The sequence below is a fragment of the Athene cunicularia genome (assembly GCF_003259725.1).
Source record: "Athene cunicularia isolate RWA chromosome Z unlocalized genomic scaffold, athCun1 chrZ_part1, whole genome shotgun sequence".
Classification (NCBI taxonomy): domain Eukaryota; kingdom Metazoa; phylum Chordata; class Aves; order Strigiformes; family Strigidae; genus Athene; species Athene cunicularia.
This window is the reverse complement of record NW_020799142.1, coordinates 27,494,348-27,515,757: the sequence shown is the minus strand read 5'-3', so window position 1 is coordinate 27,515,757 and position 21,410 is coordinate 27,494,348. Positions and strand designations below refer to the sequence as shown.

General features: G+C 42.8%; 1 protein-coding gene across 2 annotated transcripts; it reads left to right on the top strand.

Moving 5' to 3' along the window:
* Positions 1-66: 66 nt before the first annotated feature.
* TPGS2 (tubulin polyglutamylase complex subunit 2) lies at positions 67-20,802 on the top strand. Of its 2 annotated transcripts, XM_026865918.1 has the most exons (7): positions 69-251; positions 4,719-4,798; positions 12,970-13,057; positions 14,304-14,435; positions 16,077-16,190; positions 17,636-17,796; positions 20,154-20,802. In XM_026865918.1, exons 1-7 carry the CDS (start codon positions 179-181, stop codon positions 20,379-20,381), a joined length of 876 nt encoding a protein of 291 aa, XP_026721719.1. In that variant the 5' UTR covers positions 69-178; the 3' UTR covers positions 20,382-20,802. The 2 variants fall into 2 exon arrangements, with proteins under 2 accessions (XP_026721721.1, XP_026721719.1); XM_026865920.1 differs by lacking the exon at positions 14,304-14,435 and having other exon boundaries at positions 67-251.
* The last annotated feature ends 608 nt before the right edge of the window (positions 20,803-21,410 follow it).

Sequence of the window (21,410 nt, the reverse complement as noted above, 5' to 3'; positions counted from 1 at the left end):
CGGCCGGGGGAACTACGGCTCCCAGCACGCCTCGCGGCGCAGCCGCCGCTACGGGGTGGGAGGAAGGACAAAAGACGGGGGGCTACGCCCGTCCTGTTCTCCCCCCACTCTAGACGCACGCCCCCATCGGCCTCGCCCGCGTTGACGGTGAGGGGAGCCGGGCAGCGGCCTGTGGAGGATGGAGGAGAAGCCTTCCGCCGGCATCAAGCCCTACCTGGACAAGCTCACCCTGGGGGTCACACGGATACTGGGTGAGTAGCGCTGTGCGACAGCGCTTTGGGCCTGGGGGAGGTAAGGTGGGGGCTTGGGGGTGTCGCTCGGTTGTCACGGAAACCGCCCGCGGCGGGAAGCGGCGCCTCCCTCAGTGCCCAGGGTCCCCGGGGCGGCCCTGTAGGCCCCATCCCCGACGTCCCCGCCCGGAGGCCCTTGCAGCAGCGGGCCCGGCTTCGGCTGACCGTGTCGGCCCTGCGGCCGAGAGCTGCGGAGCAGTCCCGGGGTGTGAGATCCGGGTGCCTGCAGCGCTGGGACACACACACACCCCCCACACCCCCCCACACACCCACACCCCACATACACACACCCTGTTTCTAGCGTTTGAATCAGTGGCAGATGTTCAGAATCTCTCGACTTAAGAGAGCCCTACAGATTAAAAAAAAAAAAATCAAAGAAAGAGATGATGGTGTTTTATTCCAAATCATGCATAATTCTTGGCCTCTTATAATTTAGGGTCAGCAGGTAGCATGCCCAATGGAAGGAGTTCAGTGAGGTGCAGTGTTCTGGCAGAAGACTAATCTGTGAAATTTCTCAGGATCGGATCCCCATAAATAGTCACCCTGCAGCGTATTCCCATACCATGGGACTTTTTCCACAACATGCCCTGCTTGCCATCTCTGGTTTTTGCTCAGATCTTGAGCCTTCTTGCATCCTGGGAGTTCCCTTTGAAGTTCAGCAGGAGAAAGTAAGGCTTCTCAGACTAACCTTTGCTAATGGCAGTAGAATCACAAGAACTGGTGAAAGTGTTTGCATGTGTAAAGCATTTTAGCATCAGACCTTTCACCTGTCAGCAATCTGGGGCACAGAACCCATGTACCAATACTTCTATCCCAAGCCTTGCATATGACAGGATTACAAACTGCAGTTCCAGAACTTCTTCCTATGAATTTTAAAGCTAGAAGTGACTGCTTTGGTTACCTCACTCAGATGCTGTATTGTAGGACAGTGAATTTCATCTGGTAACCCAAGTGTATCGTTAATTGCACGTGTTTTTAGATAGCTGCTCAGACAGAGGAGATTAAAAAATCAGGGCAAAATTCATGCTGTGGGCTTCAGTGAGGACAGGACTTCATCCTCACTCTCTGTTCATCATTCTCTACTGACTTATTGGACTTCTTGGGCTTTTTTTTGTTTGTATTTTTCATTTTACAGTTGAGAGATCAGGATAACTTCACTCTGTGAGAGCATTAAAGAGATGAAACTACTGATGATCAACCATCATGGCAAATGCTTCTCTGAAGTAGCCCTTTTTAAAAAATTACTAACCCTTCCCACATTTTCACCACCCAGGCTCAGATATATGAGATCTGCATGATGTTTAACTACATCCAGAAGTAACGTTGACATATAAACTGTTTTGGGTAGCTGTGTTATTTACACCAGCAGGATATGACAATGCAGGTTTGACTCTGAAAGTCCTGTAGCATCCCTTTCACTGGAAGATGTTGCCTCTTTTGTGTTTGGGTTTTTTTTGTTTTTCTGTCTGTATCTCTGACAACCTGTATTGTGCAATACATTAATACACACCCCAGTCCATTGCAGTGATGGCTTTACTTTGGTTCTTTTCTCTGTCTCTCCATTCCTGGGTATTTTGCATATTTTTTTCCCAAAGAAGTAGACCAAATCATGTAAATTATGCCACCATATTAATTGGAATTGCTGAACTAATTGGGAAACGTTACCAATATGTTCAGTGTTCATGTCTTTCAAATAATGAAGGGTTTCTCATTCAAAAAGATGCCTCAACTCAGTAGTTTGCAGCACTAGAAGCTATCTTATTTTAAGTCTTTTGGGAAGTCTCATGAAACCACTAGATACTTTTCTGCCTACCATAACACAAAAGCAGTAATAGGCTTTTAACTTTGTTGAGTTTGTGAAACATTTTTTCAGGAGATAGAAATGATCTTTTAATGAAACTCAACATACTCCTTTTAGGTAGGAAAATTTTGCACATACAGTATATGGGAGCTTGAGGCCCAATTTTCCAATACCTTTATGAAGAAATGTTCATGGCATCATTTCAAAAACCCTTCTTTAAGCAAATTCTATATATGAGGCGGGGGGGTAGAGGGTGAGGTGGTGAGGGGGTTGTTTTGGGATTGGTTTGGGTTTTTTAACTTGTAGTCTCTGTGGAAGTCCCTACAAGGTGGGAGATTTATCACAAGCATTAATGGAGGTTATAATTTGAGGAAAAAAGACAAACATCTTTCCCATTGCCAGTATGATTAATTTTGCTGAAGTTCTGTGACTAATAGCAAATTCCAGGAAGGTTGATTGCCCACAACTAAATCTGAACAGGAGGTGTTAGCTGTTCTGGTCTGCCCAGAGCAGGACCATGCTTCACTAGTAACTTTTCAGACATTTAAAAAAGATGCTGAGAGTTTATCTGACTTATAGGCAGTATTAGCAGTACCGTAAGGACTGATAATGCTGTGATTTCCTGCTTCAGCTTTGTGTCACATCATTACATTTACTCTTTCTGATTAATACTGCAAAGCATTTTTGGAATCTTTCAGATTAAATGTCCTAGAAATAGGACAGAGTTTACTGTGATCTTCATTCAGAATAGTTAATAGAAAGGAGTCATCTGAACTAGTTAAGCTTTATCCTGTATCTTTTGTCTTAAAGTAGGTGGCTTCTTTATTTTTTCCATCTGGAAGAAGAAGCAACCCATGGCAATTTCTTATGCTCATTAATGTTTAATGGAGCTCCTCTCCATACCTACACAAATCTGTTAAACATGGCCTTCAGTTTACCCACAGGGTATTTTTAGTATAACGTTAAGGCTTTTAAGACAAAATTTCTCATTCTTTTGATCTTGGATTTGGTTCGGACCTCTTTAGAAGTTTCAGTTCTCTTATTCCTAGACGTCATCTTTGACTGATACAATATTTAATCTTCCGTCATCCCAGCCGAGCCGTTGTGCATGATGAATTAAACATCCCTGCTGTTTTCTTTGATCACAGAAATAACAATTACTCTGTTATTATAATCTCTTAACTTTTCATAAGGCTTGGATAGCTTAGATGGAAAGGACTGGTTAGATCATTGATTCCACACACACTTCTGATTGCACACTTCTTGAGAAGCAGAATAGATGTGGACAGCTTATATTTGAGCAAGAGACACATCCCCCTGCCTTGCACCCACCTATTGAAAGTGAAACTTGGTGAAACATCTAAGTTTTCTGTATATTGGGTTCCCCCCTTTGGCCATACAGATTAGCTAGGTGACCTACTGTGAGTTTATTTTTTTTCTTTTTTCTGTCTTTAACTTGGAGTTTGGTTTCCTGGTGATATGTTTTGTGTTTTAAAGCATCTGACAATGTACCAATCAATACTTTCAATTAAAATGAAGTTTAGACTTCCCGAAACGCAGTGCTGCTCTTCTACCAACAGAACAGACAAGGACAATGCTACCGCTAGAATTAAAAGCCCAGTGCTGGAGATAAAAAAAACAAACCAAAGCTCTCTAGTGCCTGCCTTTCCTGTCTAGTGCACTGTGTACGTTTTACCAGAAAGCAATTGTAATAGGTGTGACTGCTTTAGGAGCCAGTACTTTCACAGCAGAGCCGGTCTTGAAAGTCCTGCATAGTGATCACTTCTATTCCACGGCCCTGTGTGCTGGGCTTGCAGTTCCCACAACAATAAGTTAGTAGTCTTTCTGGACCTGATCCAAAGTGAATGAAGTCAGTGAGAACAGTTTCAGTTGGCTGTAGATGAAGTAAAACATTATAAAATAATAAGTGCAAAGAGAGACTGTTCTGCTGTGGCACACCTGCAAGGATAGCACCATGTAGATTAGTATCTTGCATTTATATAGCATTCTTTCCCATAAAATATTCAGATTATTTTTATAAATTATAAGCACAGTGCTCATAACAAATTTACATGTGTCCAGCTGTGATTCCAGAGAACTGATGTTTGTTCATGCAGATCCCTTCGGCAGGTTCAGATTCTGCATCTGCTTATACCCACTGAGTCCAGCACTGAAGTGTGCCTGTCTTTGGAGTACAGTTGTAAGCAACTCACAGCCGCACTGTACACAACCTTGTGTCAAGCTGAGTGTATCCTACCCAATGGAAACCACAGGGTATGCTTACAAAGAAAGATTCATCTCGTTTAGAGTCTGACCAGGAACCCATGGTTGATTTTTCCATGAATCCTCTGCAAAAATTCACACCTTGAATACAAAATGTGTGTGTATATGCATCTATAAAAACCATCAAAGTATAGCATCATGTGCAGAACTAGGCATCCTCATGTCAAGACATGCTGAGTACAGTTGCAGACAAAAGAAAGTGACTGCTCAGTCACCAGCACAGTGCTTGCAGTCATTAATGCCTTTTCCCCAGCTATCAGTTCAGGTTAACTTGCAGAATTGTCTGGCTCACATTGTTGGTGTTACCTGTGCCAGCTGCAAACATGCTCCTCTTTTCCTTTTAGAGACTTCTCCAGGAGTTGCTGAGGTGACGTTTGTGGAAAAGGAGCCAGCTGAACGCCATGCAATCGTTTCATGGGAGCAAGTGAGTGTTTTCCTGATGATACTGCAGTGAAGTCAGTCTGAATGTACAGCAGCCCATGGAGAATGTCAAATGCAATGCCTACCTTGTGTTTGTTTGTGAGACAGTCTGCTACCAAGTTTGATGCACAGTGGAGCCTAAATGGATCTTTTGGGGTTTTTTAATCAGATATTACTCTGTCTTCTAGGCTGTCACATGCACCTGATCTGTTAGAGAAACTTCATCGTGTGCATGTATTCAGGAAGAAACCACATGACTGTAGTAGGCAGCGACACTGGTGACTCAGTGGAGAACAAACATTGCTCTGACACAGGTCTGAAACTATTTTCCCTCTCCCTTTCAAACAAAATGGAGAAGCTCTTTATTACTCGTATCACAGAATTGTCTAGGTTGGAAAAGACCTTGAAGATCATCCAGTCCAACCATCAACCCAACATTAACACTTCCTAACTACACCAGATCCCTCAGCGCTATGTCGACCCGGCTCTTAAACCCCTCCAGGGATGGGGACTCCACCACTGCCCTGGGCAGCCCATTCCAACACCCAACAACCCCTTCTGTAAAGAAATGCCTCCTGATACCCAGTCTAAACCTTCCCTGGCACAAATTGAGGCCATTACCTCTTGTCCTAGTGCTTGTTACTTGGTTAAAGAGACTCATCCCCAGCTCTCTGCACCCTCCTTTCAGGGAGCTGTAGAGGGCGATGAGGTCTCCCCTCAGCCTCCTCTTCTCCAGACTAAACACCTCCAGTTCCCTCAGCTGCTCCTTGTAGGACCTGCACCAGCTCTGTTGCCCTTCTCTGGACACACTGGAGTCATTCAATGTCCTTTTTGTAGTGAGGGGCCAAAACTGAACACAGGAATCGAGGTGCGGCCTCACCAGTGCCGAGTACAGGGGTAAGATCCCTTCCCTGACCCTGCTGGCCATGCCAGTGCTAACACAAGCCAGGATGTCATTGGCCTTCTTGGCCCCCTGGGCACACTGCTGGCTCCTGTTCAGCCGGCTGTCAATCACCCCCAGGTCCCTCTCTGACTGGCAGCTCTCCAGCCACTCCTCCCCAAGCCTGTAGCGCTGCTGGGGGTTGTTGTGGCCCAAGGGCAGCCCCTGGCATTTGCCCTCAGTGAAACTCCCCCAGTTGGGCTCAGCCCATCACTCCAGCCTGTCCAGATCTCTCTGCAGAGCCTCCCTACCCTCGAGCAGATCAACACTCCCACCCAGCTGGGTGTCATCTGCAAACTGACTGAGGGTGCACTCAATCCCTTCATCTAGGTGTCATCTTCCATTTCTCATTGCCCCTCCTTCCACCTCCTCTTTGGCTAACTGGCCCAATCTTTTGGCCAAGGCATGTCCCACTTCTTGTTCTAGAAGACTACAAAGGACACATGCTACCTTCACATTAGCTGGCCCCACTGCATTGGACTACATGACCAGAGGGTTCTCTGAATTCTGTCATGTGACTCTGGTGGGCAGAGATGTCACTTCTGGTCCCCTTTTTAAATATACATGTTTTTTTCAGTCCCATGACCATGGGGGAATAACTGATTTCTAAGAATCACTCATATGTAGGGAAGGGACAGCAGAAGCTGACTGGCCTTTCGAAAGGGGCATGTCAGAGATCGGAGCTGAGTGAATCATCCTCCCTCTGCTCCAAACCTGGCTATGCCCTAACACACATCCTCCCAGAGACTGCGCTTGTTACTACATAAAATAACTTCCCGTTTGATGTTGCCTTGCCATTTACAGTTTTCTATAAACAGTAAGGAAAAATCTTGCACTAATTTTGGTAACACCCTGCCCAATTAATGCTATTTATCAAGAATTTATAAACTTGGGTCAGAATGGATGTAATGTAAACCTGTGTTATTTACTGAAACTTGTACAGTAGCCAATAACTGTGGTCAGGCAGAAATGACCATTTTTTCAAGTCCATGTGAACTGATACCTGATTTCCTGTAGCTGTTATTCAGGTATCGAATTAACTGGGCTGGAAAGTCTGATGCACCCTGGCTCTGAGCCAGCTCAGGTCTGGGAGCAGTAGAGTGACATTCATTCTTCGGTTGAGTGGAGAGGACTGCTTCTCCTGAAAACAGCATTGCTCTCATTTTCAGGTGCTGCTACTCCTCCAAACCAGGTTGGGTTTGTTTCAAAATCGAGCTGTTCTTGTCAAGCCAGACTTTGAAATGCTCTTGCCAAAGCACTTCGCTCCAAAGATGTCACCCCCCACCACCCCAGTGATGGACTAATTGTAGAAGTAAATAGTGAAAATTAAGGAGATACAGTTGATCTGGGCAACTAATGGTGAAGGACTTAGGTATCAGTTTCTTTGCTTTTAATTCCAGCTGCATTGACAAATCCTGAAGTCTCCTTTCTCGAATTAAAAGATAACTATTTTATTTTTCCTTTTTTCTCTTGAGCTTTGGGGATAAGTCTGATATCTAACACAGTCCACGCAACTGCAGTATGTCCTGCAGTGCTGATTAAGTGCACGTCACAGGGCCCTTCCAGGATGAATTTGTACCTCACTTTTCCTCAAAATCATCCTGCTTGAATTTAAATGCAAGTTTATATGTACCTAACGTTTACTCCTATCACTGTTTTTTTTTTTCATAGCCACTAGGTGGCAATACTTATGCACGTAATCATGCCTCCTTAGTGGAGATTTTAACAAGATCTTGTCACAGTCTGTATTTTTAATTTGCCTCTACTCTTTGGTAATGAAAGTATTGACAGGGCTTTTTGTGTGATGTAGTGAAAACTGGTCAAACTATTCCCAAAATTACATTCTTTTTCCAAAAAAAATATCCCCATTTTCTCATTGAGACTCACCACATAAAAGCTCTATTCTTAAGATTGGATTTTTTTTACATTTTTTTCTAAAGGAAATTATTACAGTTCTACTCCAGTTTTGTAATGAAAAGGTATTTCTGCTGAGAGAAAATCTGTGGTATTCAGAAACTCTTAAAAAGGAAATCAACCTTTTTAAAATTATGAATGATTAAAATTATATACTAGTAGTGCTGGCAATATGCTTTTTTTTGTCTCCATCAGCTGCATTTGTTCAATTGGGCTGTGCCTGACTTACGTTAGTATTTTGCTGGATACATCAATGGAAGTTTTAAAATCTTACATCAGCTTGGTGAATGTCCATTAGCTGCCATGAGGCTTTGCAGGGGAAGGTGAGCTTCATGACAGGAGACAGTGCAGTAAGACAGTAGGAGAGCAGAAAAGATTTTTTCCAAGTCTTTCTGTGGAGGTGGAAAGAGCTGTTAAATCCTACTCTCAGGAAACCAAACCTGAAATTAATCCTGAATATTTTGTTGGAAATCAGCACATTCGCAAAAATATTGAAAGTATATGGTGGTCAAGTATTTACATAGGTAGCATCACTTCCCCAAAACTTTCAAGCAGATCAAAATATTTTTAAAAATACTAGTTAATTTTTTCACCTTTCCTGAAATTTAGACCTACCAAGATGTTATCTTTTCCCCAAGAAAGTAAGGCAAGCAATAGAATGGGGAGTAGAGACAGAGTTACCAGGTCACTGGAACACCAGTGCTAATAACTGTATATTGTCCTATGAACCTGTTCCCACTCCTAAAATTAGGCTGTCAACTGCCCTGCTCCCATACACAAGCAGTTTTTAAAAGTAGGTGTTATATTAAAATATTGCTAGGAGGCACACTGGTATCTGCAGTGACAATGTCTGAACCACATTTTCTTTTTGCCTCAACCAGAAAAGAGGTAAGTCACTCGCATCATTGTTTTGGTTTTCAGAAAACAGAAAATTGCATTCTGTTAGGGGGAGCTGGAGGTCCCAGCGCTCAGCACCTCAACAGTCCAAACCAAATGAAGGGGGTCATTTTGCCTGTTCCTCTATTTGGCTTGTTAGTGGTGTCTGAACTGCCATGGGCTGGCTATAGGTGATGCCTGCCCATCACATTGCTGGAGCTTTGATATTCTACAACTCTATCTGGGAAATTTGTTTCTCTTTAATGCACTTTGTCTGCAAAGATTTATTTTTCTCTGATAAAACCATTAAAAAGCCCTCAAGCAATCTGGTGCTTTCCTGTTGTGGACTGTTTTAGGCTGCCAGACGATTTAGAAACTGCATGTAAATCTCAGTGGGAACTGTGGTGGTGGTTCCTGGCTATTCTGTAAGTCTTTCTTATCGCTTCTACCGTATCTCTTTTTGACTCGAGTATGCATGCAGGCGTGCGCATCCACAAGGGTCCTTCTTGGCATCCTCCTTGTAATGTCCTCCCTCAGCGTTAGGCGAGCCTGCCATCTCTGATCCCCAGGAGCACAGATCTGCCCATCTTGAACCTGACTATGGGAGAGGTGGGGAGGCAAATCCAGCAGAACCAGTGTGGGAGGAAAGGTATATTTCTTCAAGCTGCATAACAGAGAAGAAGCTGGAGGACTTTAGGGAGGTAGACAGCATTTCTGACATAGTGTTCAACTCCTGTGAGGCCTGATTGAAAAACTAGGTGCACAACACCATTCTCAAGAGGATTACCAAATCCTGTTCTCTGCAGCAGGCAATCAGGTCTGCCCCAGCCCTGTGCCTTTCAGGGCAGGAAATCCAAGCAAGGTTATCTCCTGGGAGACCCCACAGATCAGATTTATAAAAGGTGCAACAAGAACATCTCAGTATGTTACATAAATTAACATCTGCATTCACTGGCAGCTAGGGCAGACCAGTTATGAAACAGCATGATGTTAGGGACAGGGAAAGGTGGCTGCTGATTTGGCCTGTTACTTGGTAGCTCCGAGAAATGACATAAACCCCTTCCTTGTCTCCCCAGAAACTGGATAAAAACTCATTCAGTTTTTTAAAGAAATCTCTAGAGCTATATGTTTTGATTGCCGTCCATTTCTTTAGCTATTTGCTTGGGAGGCATTGTTTCAACAGTGCTTTAAGTGAATTGCCATATGTCAGTGTTTTAGCTCTAGATCCAGCACTGATCAGGTCTTGGCAGCAAAACTACCCTGGTTCTGTCCTCAGTGGACTGTGCTTTCTTGGGAGACTGCGTGGGGGTATTATGGATGATAAACAAAAGAAATAGACCTCACACACCATATTGGGCACTTGGGATATTTTGTTTTATGAGCTGATGAGTGTAACCAGATGACTGGAGTGAAAACAGCTGCTTGCTAGGGCTATGGTTAAGTCACTTCTGGCACATTATTAGGAATATTGTATTTTATGGGGCTGGAGATCACAACCCTGGAAACTACCAGTTGAGCAGGAGTACAGAGCTTGAGAAGCCATTTTTAATATATAGTAGTGGTTTGTTTCTTTGACTCTTGCCAGATGTATGGTATGCCACTGTTTTGATGTCATAGGGTCGTGTGGCTGAGCATAATATGACAGATCAATCAATCCTTTCTGTCAGATGGGAGAGATGGGTATTAGTAAAGCTTTCTATATACAGGCCTTTTCCTATAGACCCCATATCTGCTCTGGTATAGCAATTTCCACCCATGTATTTTACACCATTATTTGGAAATTCATGCAAAGGAACATGGTTAGGAGAACCCTAAAATAATTTGGGGAGGGCAGCCATTTGGAGAAACATGTACATGTTAACCTTTTCATCCAGAAAAAGGAGGATTTGAAGCAGAAGGCTTATCCAGACTTGTTTTTTTCTTTGTCTTAATCAGCTGTGTTTGTTAAATTGGGGTGTGTCCAGTTTGTGGTAGTATTTGACTGGATACTGAGGTAGAGTTTTTAAAATCTTAGATTTTGTCATCTTGATGGATCTGGTTCTCCTCCTTAGAGTAGAACACCCACTGAAGTCAAGAGCAGTTCACGTATGTATTTTTACTGCTGGGGTAGTTAAAATTGGGGGGGTTGAAATGGACTGAAAGTGCTGTGTAAACATTTGTACTCTTCTGAGGCTTTGTCGCAGGTCTGCCATATTTTCTTTCTTCATAGTTTTAACCCTAATCACTGTGCTTACAGCTACAGCTTGCACCTGGAAGTGGTGAAAACATAGCATGAAATTATAAATATTTAGGACTGAGAAGAACCCACAGAAGAAGGTGTGTTTGTTAAAGGCATTTGAAGAACTTCAGATATGTCCATGTGGTTTAGTAATCTCCTGAAACTTACCACCAGGGCCTCGGCCATCAGCAGGTTCTTATCAAAGGACAATAAATTCCTAGTTTCTGCAGTATCAGATTCTCTGTTTTAATACCTGTTGCCTCTGAAGATTTTCCCTACCTGGGTTAGGAGAGCACTGTGCTAGTGACCTGGCTGCTGACAGTGCAAGTAACGTGACCTTCCCTATTGCAAGCTGCAAATCCATTAATATCTGGGACTCGTCAGTAGCAGTCTGTCAGCATAAAATGGTTATGATTAGAAAGTAAGTTAACACATAGGATTGAAGATTATGGGTGGATTAGAGGGTCCTGCACAGCATATACACCACAGTTTAAGGCACAGGGACTGTAACAACTCAAAAGAAAGTGTCTGTGAGTAAGACTTTAACAGTCAGAAGGGCTGCCATGGTCCTAGGGAAGGGAGGGGATGTGGACAGGAGGCCAGCGCCTTCCCTTGCTGGTGCCAGTTACTGATGATTAGAGGCCAACATTGCAGCTGGATGCACAGCTGGCAGGTAGCTCCTGCTGGATAGGTTGCACTGAGGCAACATAACTGGATATGATACAAGATAACTGGATATGCACAAGTTGCAGACATGGAGAAGAATCCAATCACCTTCTCCTGAGATGTTACAGATTCATGCCCCAGGTGTAGCAGAGCCACCTGAACTGCATGTGCATGTTTCTTTTCCTTAGCTACTAGTGACCAGAATATTTTTTTCTTTATTTTATGAGACTTTGAATGTTACATTTTCTAGTAGCTGTAGGTAAGTAGTCCCAGCAGATGCACAATATTGGAAAGCTGTTTAACATCTGACTCCCCTGCTTTCTCCAAAGCAATTCTGTAACTGCTCCAAAACCCACACAAGCCGCTGAGCCAGGCTGTGAATACCTACCTGAATAACATATTGATCTATGGCAGGGTAAGCCTGTATGAGAGACAACAATACTGACCTATAAATATTTTTAAAATTTATAATTCTGTCTTTTCTTGCTTTGAGTGTCAAAATCGCTGCACAAAGATCAGGACACATCCAACAACATGTTTTTAAAACTGGCTAAATGTAAAGAATACACCTCTTTTAGAAAAGGCTGAAAATCATGTCACAAAAGTACTTGATTTATCAGACATGCTATGTTGCAAATCTCACATTATTTGTCCATTTTCCCGGTAAAATGTAGGTAGGAACAGAGAGTCACTGGTCTGCAGCCAGTCCTGTCACCAGGAGCAGTGCCTGCAGTTGCCCATAGATATTTGGGCTTCTTGTTCTGAGGGCTACATCTTTATCCTTCCTTCCTCATATTTGTTGTTTATCTGAAGAGTCTGAGTTAAGAAAAACTTCTTCCACAACCAAGATGGATATAGGAAATGGGTTCTGGTTCTTAGAAACACTCTCCTCAGCTCACTGGAGATGCTGTTCTCACTGTTGGCTCAGAAAGAGGCAGGCTTAGGACCCCCAACCAAGCACCGAAGTTTGCTGAGATGAAGCCAGACCAACAGGTTTGTGAGACTGACTCTGTGTGTATTTGCACGCATAGCGAAGCGTCAGACCTGTTCAGCTGTGTGCTGCTGAGTGTGCAACTACTGAGTCTATGCTTCTCTCACCTACTTGCAACTGAAATCCCTCAGAAGAAAAGAGTCCTTGTGCTAATATTGTACATGCTTTAGTGGAACTGGTAGTTTTAGTCTGACTGCACTTAGAGCAAAACTCTGCTCTTGTAAGATGTGTATATGAAAAAGTCTGTTGTTCTTATATATGTGATCTCCAAGTGGCTTTTAGTTCAAAGGATATGTCATCTCATTTAGGGAACAATCCTGTAATGATCTTTTGATGACTGACTGCTGATTGTGAAATTTTCCCAAGTCATCTTTGTTAATACAGTAGTACAGACCCAAGAAATATGCCATTTTCTCTCAAGGTTATAGGGTGAGATCTTTGAGCTGACTTGAGTCATACTGGAGTTGAGCAAAACATTTGGTGGCAAATATTTCTATACCAATACTCGTTGTTCTTTGGAATTGAGGCATGTTTTGCATTTTCCAATAGCAATTTGATTGTGATTTGCAGAAAAACTCCTGCATATTGCCAGAGGATTTGAAGAACTTCTATCTGATGACAGATGGCTTCCAGATGACCTGGAGTGTGAAGACTGACGGTGAGTCCATGTATTCCTCTCCACCGACACCCTCATTTTATTGCAGCCAGTCTTTCCTTTGCAGAACCTCTTCAATTTCAAACTTACTTTCTGGTCAGTCAGTACAGATCTGTCAGTATCCTGCATTAGTCTGAGCAAAAGCACATGCACCAAGTAATTTTGAATGAAAAATTAGCACCATTCCTTAACTCACAAAAAAAATTAAGTAGATTGTTTCTGCTAGGCAGCTTGATCAGTGACTACAGAAAACTGACCTCTGAATTAATAACTAAAGGCAGATCTTCATGGGGTTGTAGCCCATTTTAGAGATGTCTTGGTGAGGAAAAATTATGACTGAACATCAGAGGTCCCTTCCTGATGCAGCAGGGCAAAGCCTATTGCTTGCATGTGATGGACTTCCAGAGAAGAGACGTGTACAGTGAACACTGGCTAGAAACCAAACAAGTCTTTGTGATATAAATACCATTGTGTAATACACTGGCCATCTGTTGACACTCAGATTAAGTATGCGGTTTAAATCTCATACCCATACTCCCTCTGTAGTTCCTGGAGAGAGAAGCAGCTCTAGCACATTATCCTATCATAAAGCAGTAGGGTCACCCTCTGATAATGCCTCTTTCTCATTAGAAAGTATATTTATGTGCCAGAGCCTGATTCTGCTTTCCACCAGCTAAAGTCCTTTCACTGGAGTTATTTCTGAAGTCAGTGGTGAAAGTGAGAACTGGACTGAGCTTTATTGTCCATCCTTGTTTCACAACAATCAGGTGGTTCATTCACTCTGTGCTGGGGGCTTGCCGCTATTATCCTGGCTTTCATTGCCTGCCAGTAAGTTTGTCAGATTGGGCTGTGGATACCGCTTGCTTCTGGGGAGGGGTGTCAAATACAGGGTTTTCCTCAGGAAGTGGAATTTCATTTCAATGAAGTGGCTTTAGCTAGCCAGGATTTTTAATACCCAGTTTCACAGGGCTAGGGTAACAGCTGCAGCACAGTTTTAGCCAGAAGTGTCATCCTCATACCTGCACAGCTCTGAGATGACATCACATCACCTGTAAGTGTGATTCAGTGTTTGAAAAAGCCTAATTTTTGCTCCTGTGGAGCTTGACTTCATTAAGTGTTGCCTTCTGGGCATACCCATCTCTTCTCTGCATCTGTGTTTTAGTAGAGGTTGAGTTGATGTATGGAGGAGAAGAAATGCCTCCTATGCTTTCCTGACACTGAATGTGATAAATGATCAGTCTTATTGCAGATACCCCAATGCCCCTGGGCTCCATGGTGATTAACAGTGTCTCGAAGCTATGTCGGCTTGGGGGTTCCCCTATGTACACTCTGCCTAATGCACCAACTCTCGCTGACCTCGAAGATGACACAGATGAGGAAGGTAAGGTCCTGTTAACAGGCTAGAAAATGTGCTCTGTCTTACCCTCTTGCTCTGTTAGGGTAACGTTAGCATATAGCACATGAATATAGCAACAGAAAAGGTCACTCCACATAGATGGGGTTTTCTTTGTTTCCTGTGCTGGATACTGTATGTCCTGTTAATCCCCTAGAGCCTTGACAGGTAGATCTGTGTGCTTTGAATCTCATGGAGATTGTTAACACTGCCAGTTGCTAGTAATATTTGCATCCTCCTTTAACATCCTGGCAGCCTTCCTGTTCTGCCTTTTCCCTGTTTAAACTTTTACCTGAGGCTTCCTCCAGAGATTCAGCTTCTGAAGTCTTTATGTGGTTATGATGTTACATGAACAATCAGTTTTTGTCTTAGTAGTGAAAAGTCAGCTGGATATGCCCTTTGGAATTGGAAAGGTAACTCTGGTAAATACATGTAAGTGTGAGGTAGCACTGGAAAATGCGTATTTCCAGACTGCCTAAAAGTGCTAAGCATCCTCCAGTTTGGAGATAAAAAGACCAAAAAAAGCCCACTCCTTTCCTCAGAATTCTTAAGGCTGGAAGAATTAAGAAAATAAGAACAGAGGCAGGTGTCATGCTGACTCCTTTAAAAATTATGATTTGATTTCAGTCTTATCTCTGTATCTCTATAGCTCTTGTAGCTTCTAAATGTGGCTGAAAGTTTCTCTTTGCACATTCCAGCTTGGCTGCAGTCCTGATCTTCTAGCCATTGTAATAAAATAGGCCCAATTCTGCTTCCATTTAACCACTCAAACCTCCACTGATGCACTTATAAGGTACACTGAGAATATTTACATCCTCATAAAAGTTCACATCCTGACTTTCATGGAAAATTCTTCTGAAGGGTACAAGTCTTTGTGTCCTCCTTCTTCCTCAGCAGCATTAAACTGAAAATTATATACTGTAGGGACTTGGAGCTACATGATCCCAAAATGGTCCTGTAGAAAGGCTTTGTGGTGGTTGTGGGTCACAAGTTGAATGTGAGTCAGACTGTGTGGCTGTTAAGAAGGACACTGATGTCACACTGGAACGTATGAAGAAATGTTTGTCTCCCAAGTTTATCAAAGTCTTCTGTCAAGAGAAAAAGAGTAAATTGTTCTCCCTGTCCTCCTTAGAAAAAAAGAAAGTAGGGCAAAAAAGAGATGGTGGATAGAACAGAAGTAATGGCCTTCGATTGTAGCAAGGAAGATGCAGGATTCACATGATGAAAACTTAAGTGATAACAATGGATCTGGATTGACTGTCTAAAGATTATGGCATCTCCAACACTAAAGAACTTATAGAAAAGATTAGACAAACACTTCTGAGGAATGACATCTGTAAAGCTGATCATGCTTTATGCCAGGGAAAGACTACAGGGCAGCTTGACGTCTTTTTTCAGCCATCTGATTTTGACTCTGGTTTGTTTTCCTACTGGAGATAAAAGTTTTTCTCACATTTTTTTTTTTTTTAACAGGGAACTTAATCCTTTCCAATAAGTATAAATATAATAGTTTTATTTAGTTCTTCCTCAACTGATTTATATAATAAGCATTGAATAGATTGACTCTTAGCAGCTGAGTCACAGTCTGTTTTCCAAACATATTTCATAAAGATTTGTTTCTGTTTTTAGGTAATGGAGACAAACCAGAGAAGCCACACTTTGATTCTCGTAGTCTTATCTTCGAATTAGACCCATGCAATGGGAATGGGAAAGTTTGTCTTGTTTATAAGCATGCTAAACCAGGTAAGACTGAAAAGAGCAAAGTTAGCCATCTCTTGTTGTGGATTGTATCTGGAGGCCACATGAGTAGAATTGTCTTACACTTCTGATCTTCTTTGCAATTTGTAGATGGGACTAGAAATGCAGGAATGTCCTGTCTCCACTGAAGTCAGGGCCTAAACCTTTCAGAGACTTAACTAGAGCTAACATTTTCTATCCTTTTAATGTTGGAGTCTGAGTTATAACTTATGATTTCTGCATACATAGAAACAAGGAAGCGTTCACATATGTCCTACAGACAATCATGTTGAAATAATACGGAGAGCTAGAGCTCAGCCACTAATGTATCTCTGGTTACTTACATGTCTCAGAACAATTCCCTTATGTTTTGGTGAGAAAGGCTGTAACTCTTCTAAGAAGCAAAGCATAAATGGTAAAAAACAGTCCTTAGCTGATTGGAGACAGACTGGTTCTTCCACCTTGTGCATGGATGCAGAGCCTCCAAATACTACCTAGGTCAAAATTTGTCAGGAAGGGTTCAACAGGAAAGTTAAAGATGTGAGCTGAGCTGTTTCTTCTGACAGATGCACAGAAAACTGTTACCAATCTGTGATTAGTGGAACACCCAAGTTGCTTGTGAAGTAGTTTTCTGACACTGTGCACAGGTTACTAGGTGTATGTGTATACACTGTGTGAGGACGTGCAATTGTGATATACCTGTTCTTAAGAAAACTCTTTCTTTTGTTATCTTGCGTCTTTCATTGGGTGTGACTACAATTCCTAGGGCAGGAACTTCTTACTTGTTCTCTTGCCTTCTGGTGTTAATGATTTCAGCACATGCAGTGCATAACTTGAGCAAGGGGAGGGAGTGTTGTGGGATGCCATGTGTTAAGTTGACAATGTTCAGCATCTCAATTTCCCAAGTAAAATCACTTCTTTTTATGTGACAAAGGATGTCGCCACCAGAGAAATATTTGATCACTGTGGAAAGATTTTACAAAATGTGTTTCTGTTGGCAGCGCACACTCCCATGACTTCCAGACTCTGGACTCTATTTGGTAACCCAGATGGCTGACAGTTGAGTTAGTTGCTTTTTACTTTGTGAGGCAGATAATGTTTGCCATAATTGTACTTTGAACTTATGCTACAAAGTTGCTGATGTCTAAGCATGTTCCATGTAGCCCATCAGTCCCAGGTTGTGAAGGAATAGCATTGCATCCATTTTACAGTGGGTAAAGTGAGTGTAATGGCTATTGCACAAGTATTTTTAGTACAGCTGGGACCAGAACCAAGTCCATTCAGTCCCCATGCTCTAACCATCACATTGCCTCTGGATAATCATCTCTGTTAGTTCATTGTAGAAGCTGCGCCTTTTCTGATAAGCGTGTTGTGTCTCCCACCTGACAATGTCCAGGGGTTGATCTTATCACTGCAAAGCAACAGTGTCATTTGTGTTTGTTTTGTTCTAGTTGTCTCCCCAGAGACAGAGATATGGTTCCTGGACAGAGCTCTCTATTGGCATTTCCTCACCAAAACTTTCACAGCCTACTACCGCCTGCTCATCACCCACCTGGGTCTCCCACAGTGGCAGTATGCCTTCACCAGCTATGGAGTCAGCCCCCAGGCCAAGGTAGGACCACAGGATCCAGCTCATCATTATTTTGCATAAGTATAGACTGGAAAAACATCTTCCTACCTTTTGACAAGCAGTCTGTAGGCTCAAATGTGCCTTCCTGGTGAGCCGTGGAAGGGTCCATGAGTCTTTCCCCTATAGCATGTTAACAGTCATTTGTTTATGTTAGTGAATTCACTAAGGTTGTGTTAACTCTGCTTTTCTCACCTGAATTAGCCTTTACCTTTAACCTCTATAGCAGGTGATGGAACCCTAATTATTTATTTGATTTCTTGACTCTGAAACAAACCTCTGTTTCCACGACTGCTGGCAAGTGAGCAGATGTAAAGCAGTTCATCCCCACAGCTATATAAGATTTGTCTAGATCAGTTTTATGTGCAAGCACTGAACAAGAGCCTCCTGCTCTCTGGGTAAAGAGGAAGGTCCAGGTACACATTAGACAGAAACCCAGAGGAAGAATATGAGCCTGAGCCTTGCCAAGAATATTAATTCCTTTGCGTCCTCCTCAGTCATAAAAGGATACCTTGATAAAAGTGATGCCCAAAAAGGGGTAATTTAAATACCAGCAATTCTAGAAGTAATTATAGGAAAGCTCCAGGTACAGCCTCGTGACCATTCCAACCCCTTATTATTGAAATTGCTATTCTGCTCTGCCGAGCCCTCCTATTAGAGACTCCGCCATTCCTCTATGTTTGACTAGGCCTTCAGCCCTAACCCTACTTCCACCTTATGAGAGGTTGGGGAATGGATCTGACAATACTACCAAACACAGCACTTGGGGTTGTTCAGCCCAGAGAAGAGAAGGATCTGGGGAGACCTTACAGTGTCCTTCCAGTACTTAAAGGGGGCTACAAGAATAATGGGGAGGGCCTGTTTATCAGGGAAAGTAGGGACAAGACAAGGGTTAACAGTTTTAAACTGAAAGAGGGTAGATTTAGATTAGCTATAAGGAAGAAATTATTTACTGTGAGGGTGGTGAGACACTGGCACAGGTTTCCCAGAGAAGCTGTGGCTGCCCCCTCCCTGGCAGTGTCCAAGGCCAGGCTGGACGGCTTTGAGCAACCTGGGCTGGTGGAAGGTGTCCCTGCCCATGGCAGGGGGGTTGGAACTGGATGATTCTTAAGGTCCCTCCTAACCCACACCTTTCTGTGGTTCTGTGATAAGCCTGTGTAATGTGTATGCATGTTGGCAAGGCCTGGTGGGACTCAGTGAGTGTCAGCATCACATTCTTTGGTCCTGCCACAGACCTGTGCGTACATCAGAACTACTCACTAAAATCACTGCCGATTTCCATCTATCAATGGCTGTAGAATTTGTTTCTTTGTATTTCTGGTGTTTTCCCTGTTATACTGTGCTCTACTCTATCAGTAAAAGCTGTGTACATGCTACTGTAGCATATGCCTGTGCTCTGCCTTCCTGTAACCTTCCTACTAGAATATTTTATTATGTTCATTATATTCACAAACCTTAGTGAAATCATTCATGTATTCCCTAATCATTTGCAGCCTCTGTTAGTTAAAATCCTCCTAGTATGTTAACCATTATCATTTTTAAAGGTCTTCAAGGGTGGTATACTAAAGCTGTTTTCCATTAAGCAGTACATGAATAGATTGCCATCTACATTTTGGTATTGATATTTTGTTTACCTTGTTCAACAGTTTGCTGATGGTTTCAGTAGGATTTGTGATACCATAACCCCCACAGTTTTATTTCCTGACTTCATCATTGGAAAACCGATAATAAAAATGCTTAAGATATGAGAGCTGCAGGGCATAACTTTGTATTGGCATCTGGGATCCAAAAAATTAATTTTTATGGTCACTTCTAGATGTAAAATCAGGCCAAAGAGAATCAAACACAAAATCCTTTGTGTAAAGAGTTAAAAAACCTGCATTATTGTATGTGTCAGGAGAGGGAGGGAGGCTATATTTTGAGAAGTTCAGCTAGTTTGGTTCCAGTTTATAAGCACTTCTAAATTCCAAGGTTTTTTAATCTTTTCTGCTTCTTTGAATCTAAATAAATGTGGTTTAGTTTCATCCCCTCCCTTTGCTTTTCTTCCTGTGGTTTAAATCGGGAGTTGCTCCTGACATGGGTTACACTGCAGGAAAGGTAGTGTTAGGTTTGTGTCTGGTTCTCCTCTTCCCTGTCTGGAATGTGGAGCAGTTCCAGGGCTGTAGCTGTAGCTGTGCTTTGTGTATCCTTATCACAAGACACTCTGCGTGGTCCTGTAAACTGCAAACTGATAAGTGGTATATGATTAAAATCAGGTCTCAGGGGTGAGGGGGAAGAGGGTAGAAATGTCTAATTGCAGTTTGATTTTTAACTTCTTTCTTCCCCACCATCCTGCCTTTCAGCAATGGTTTAACATGTATAAACCCATAACCATCAACACAGATCTCCTCTCTGAAGAAGCTGATTCCTTTGTGAACAAGCTGGACCCCAATAAGGTATTTAAAAGCAAGAACAAAACTCCAGTGATCAAAAAGAAATTGCCCTCCCAGCCAGCAGGCTCCCAAAAGAGTCACACAAGCATGACCTCCTCCAAGACATCTTCACTAACTGGGAATTCTTCAAGAAAGTGAGACCCCCAGATCTTACCCTGGACAGCACTTGCAGTAAACTTTGATGTTCTCTGATGCAAAGTCTCGGTGGTTCAGACCAAGTTCCATGTGCATGAATACATGTGCCTATGGAAGACACATTGCAGCGTTTGCATTAAACATAACCACAATGTACTTTGACATGGGAGGGCTGTAGTTCTTGGACACACTGAGAAAAAACTTGAGACATTGATTTTATTCCCTTCTGCTATTTGCAGCATGTACTTTTCAGAGGACATAAAGAAGCCCTTGATGTCACTGTTCTGTAGGAAAGCTTTTCTTCCTGTGTAGCTACAGCACTGTAATGAAAGTAATAGATAGTACAAGAGGCCTCAAGTTGTGCCAGGGAGGGTTTAGACTGGATATTAGGAAGCATTTCTTTACAGAAGGGGTTGTTAGGTGTTGGAATAAGCTGCCCAGAGCAGATGTGGAGTCCTCATCCCTGGAGGTGTTTATGAGTCGGGTTAACATAGCGCTGAGGGATCTGGTGTAGTTGGGAAATGTCAGTGCTGGGTTAATGGTTGGACTAGATCACAGAATCATCTAGGTTGACCAACCTAGATGATTCTGTGATGCTGTGAAAGAAAATGTAAGTCACCATTACTTTAATAGACCCGAGCTGAAGTACAGCATATAAAGATATTTATGCCATCTCCTTTGAAAGAAACCTGTCCTGACCTTGCTTGCTAAGGGAGCAGACTGGAACACACTGAACAAACATTTTCTCCTTCAGTCAGAATCAAACTCCACACCTCCCCGTGCTCCTTACGGCTTCCACTCTGGGATTCATGGTGCAAAGGGACCTGGGGCTTCCATGTCTCTGCATTGGCCTAGTCGCTTGTTCTACAGCCCAGACAACTTTTTGGCCTTTGTGCCATATCTTTTTGGATAGTGATGTCTGTGTGATGTCCTTCCCAATAAGCCTGAAGGCAGCCAGAAGTTGCAAGATTCCTCCTTGCCGCTGCTTTCTCCTCCTGTGGGAGCTGCTGAGCCAGGGCAGGTCGGTGGTGT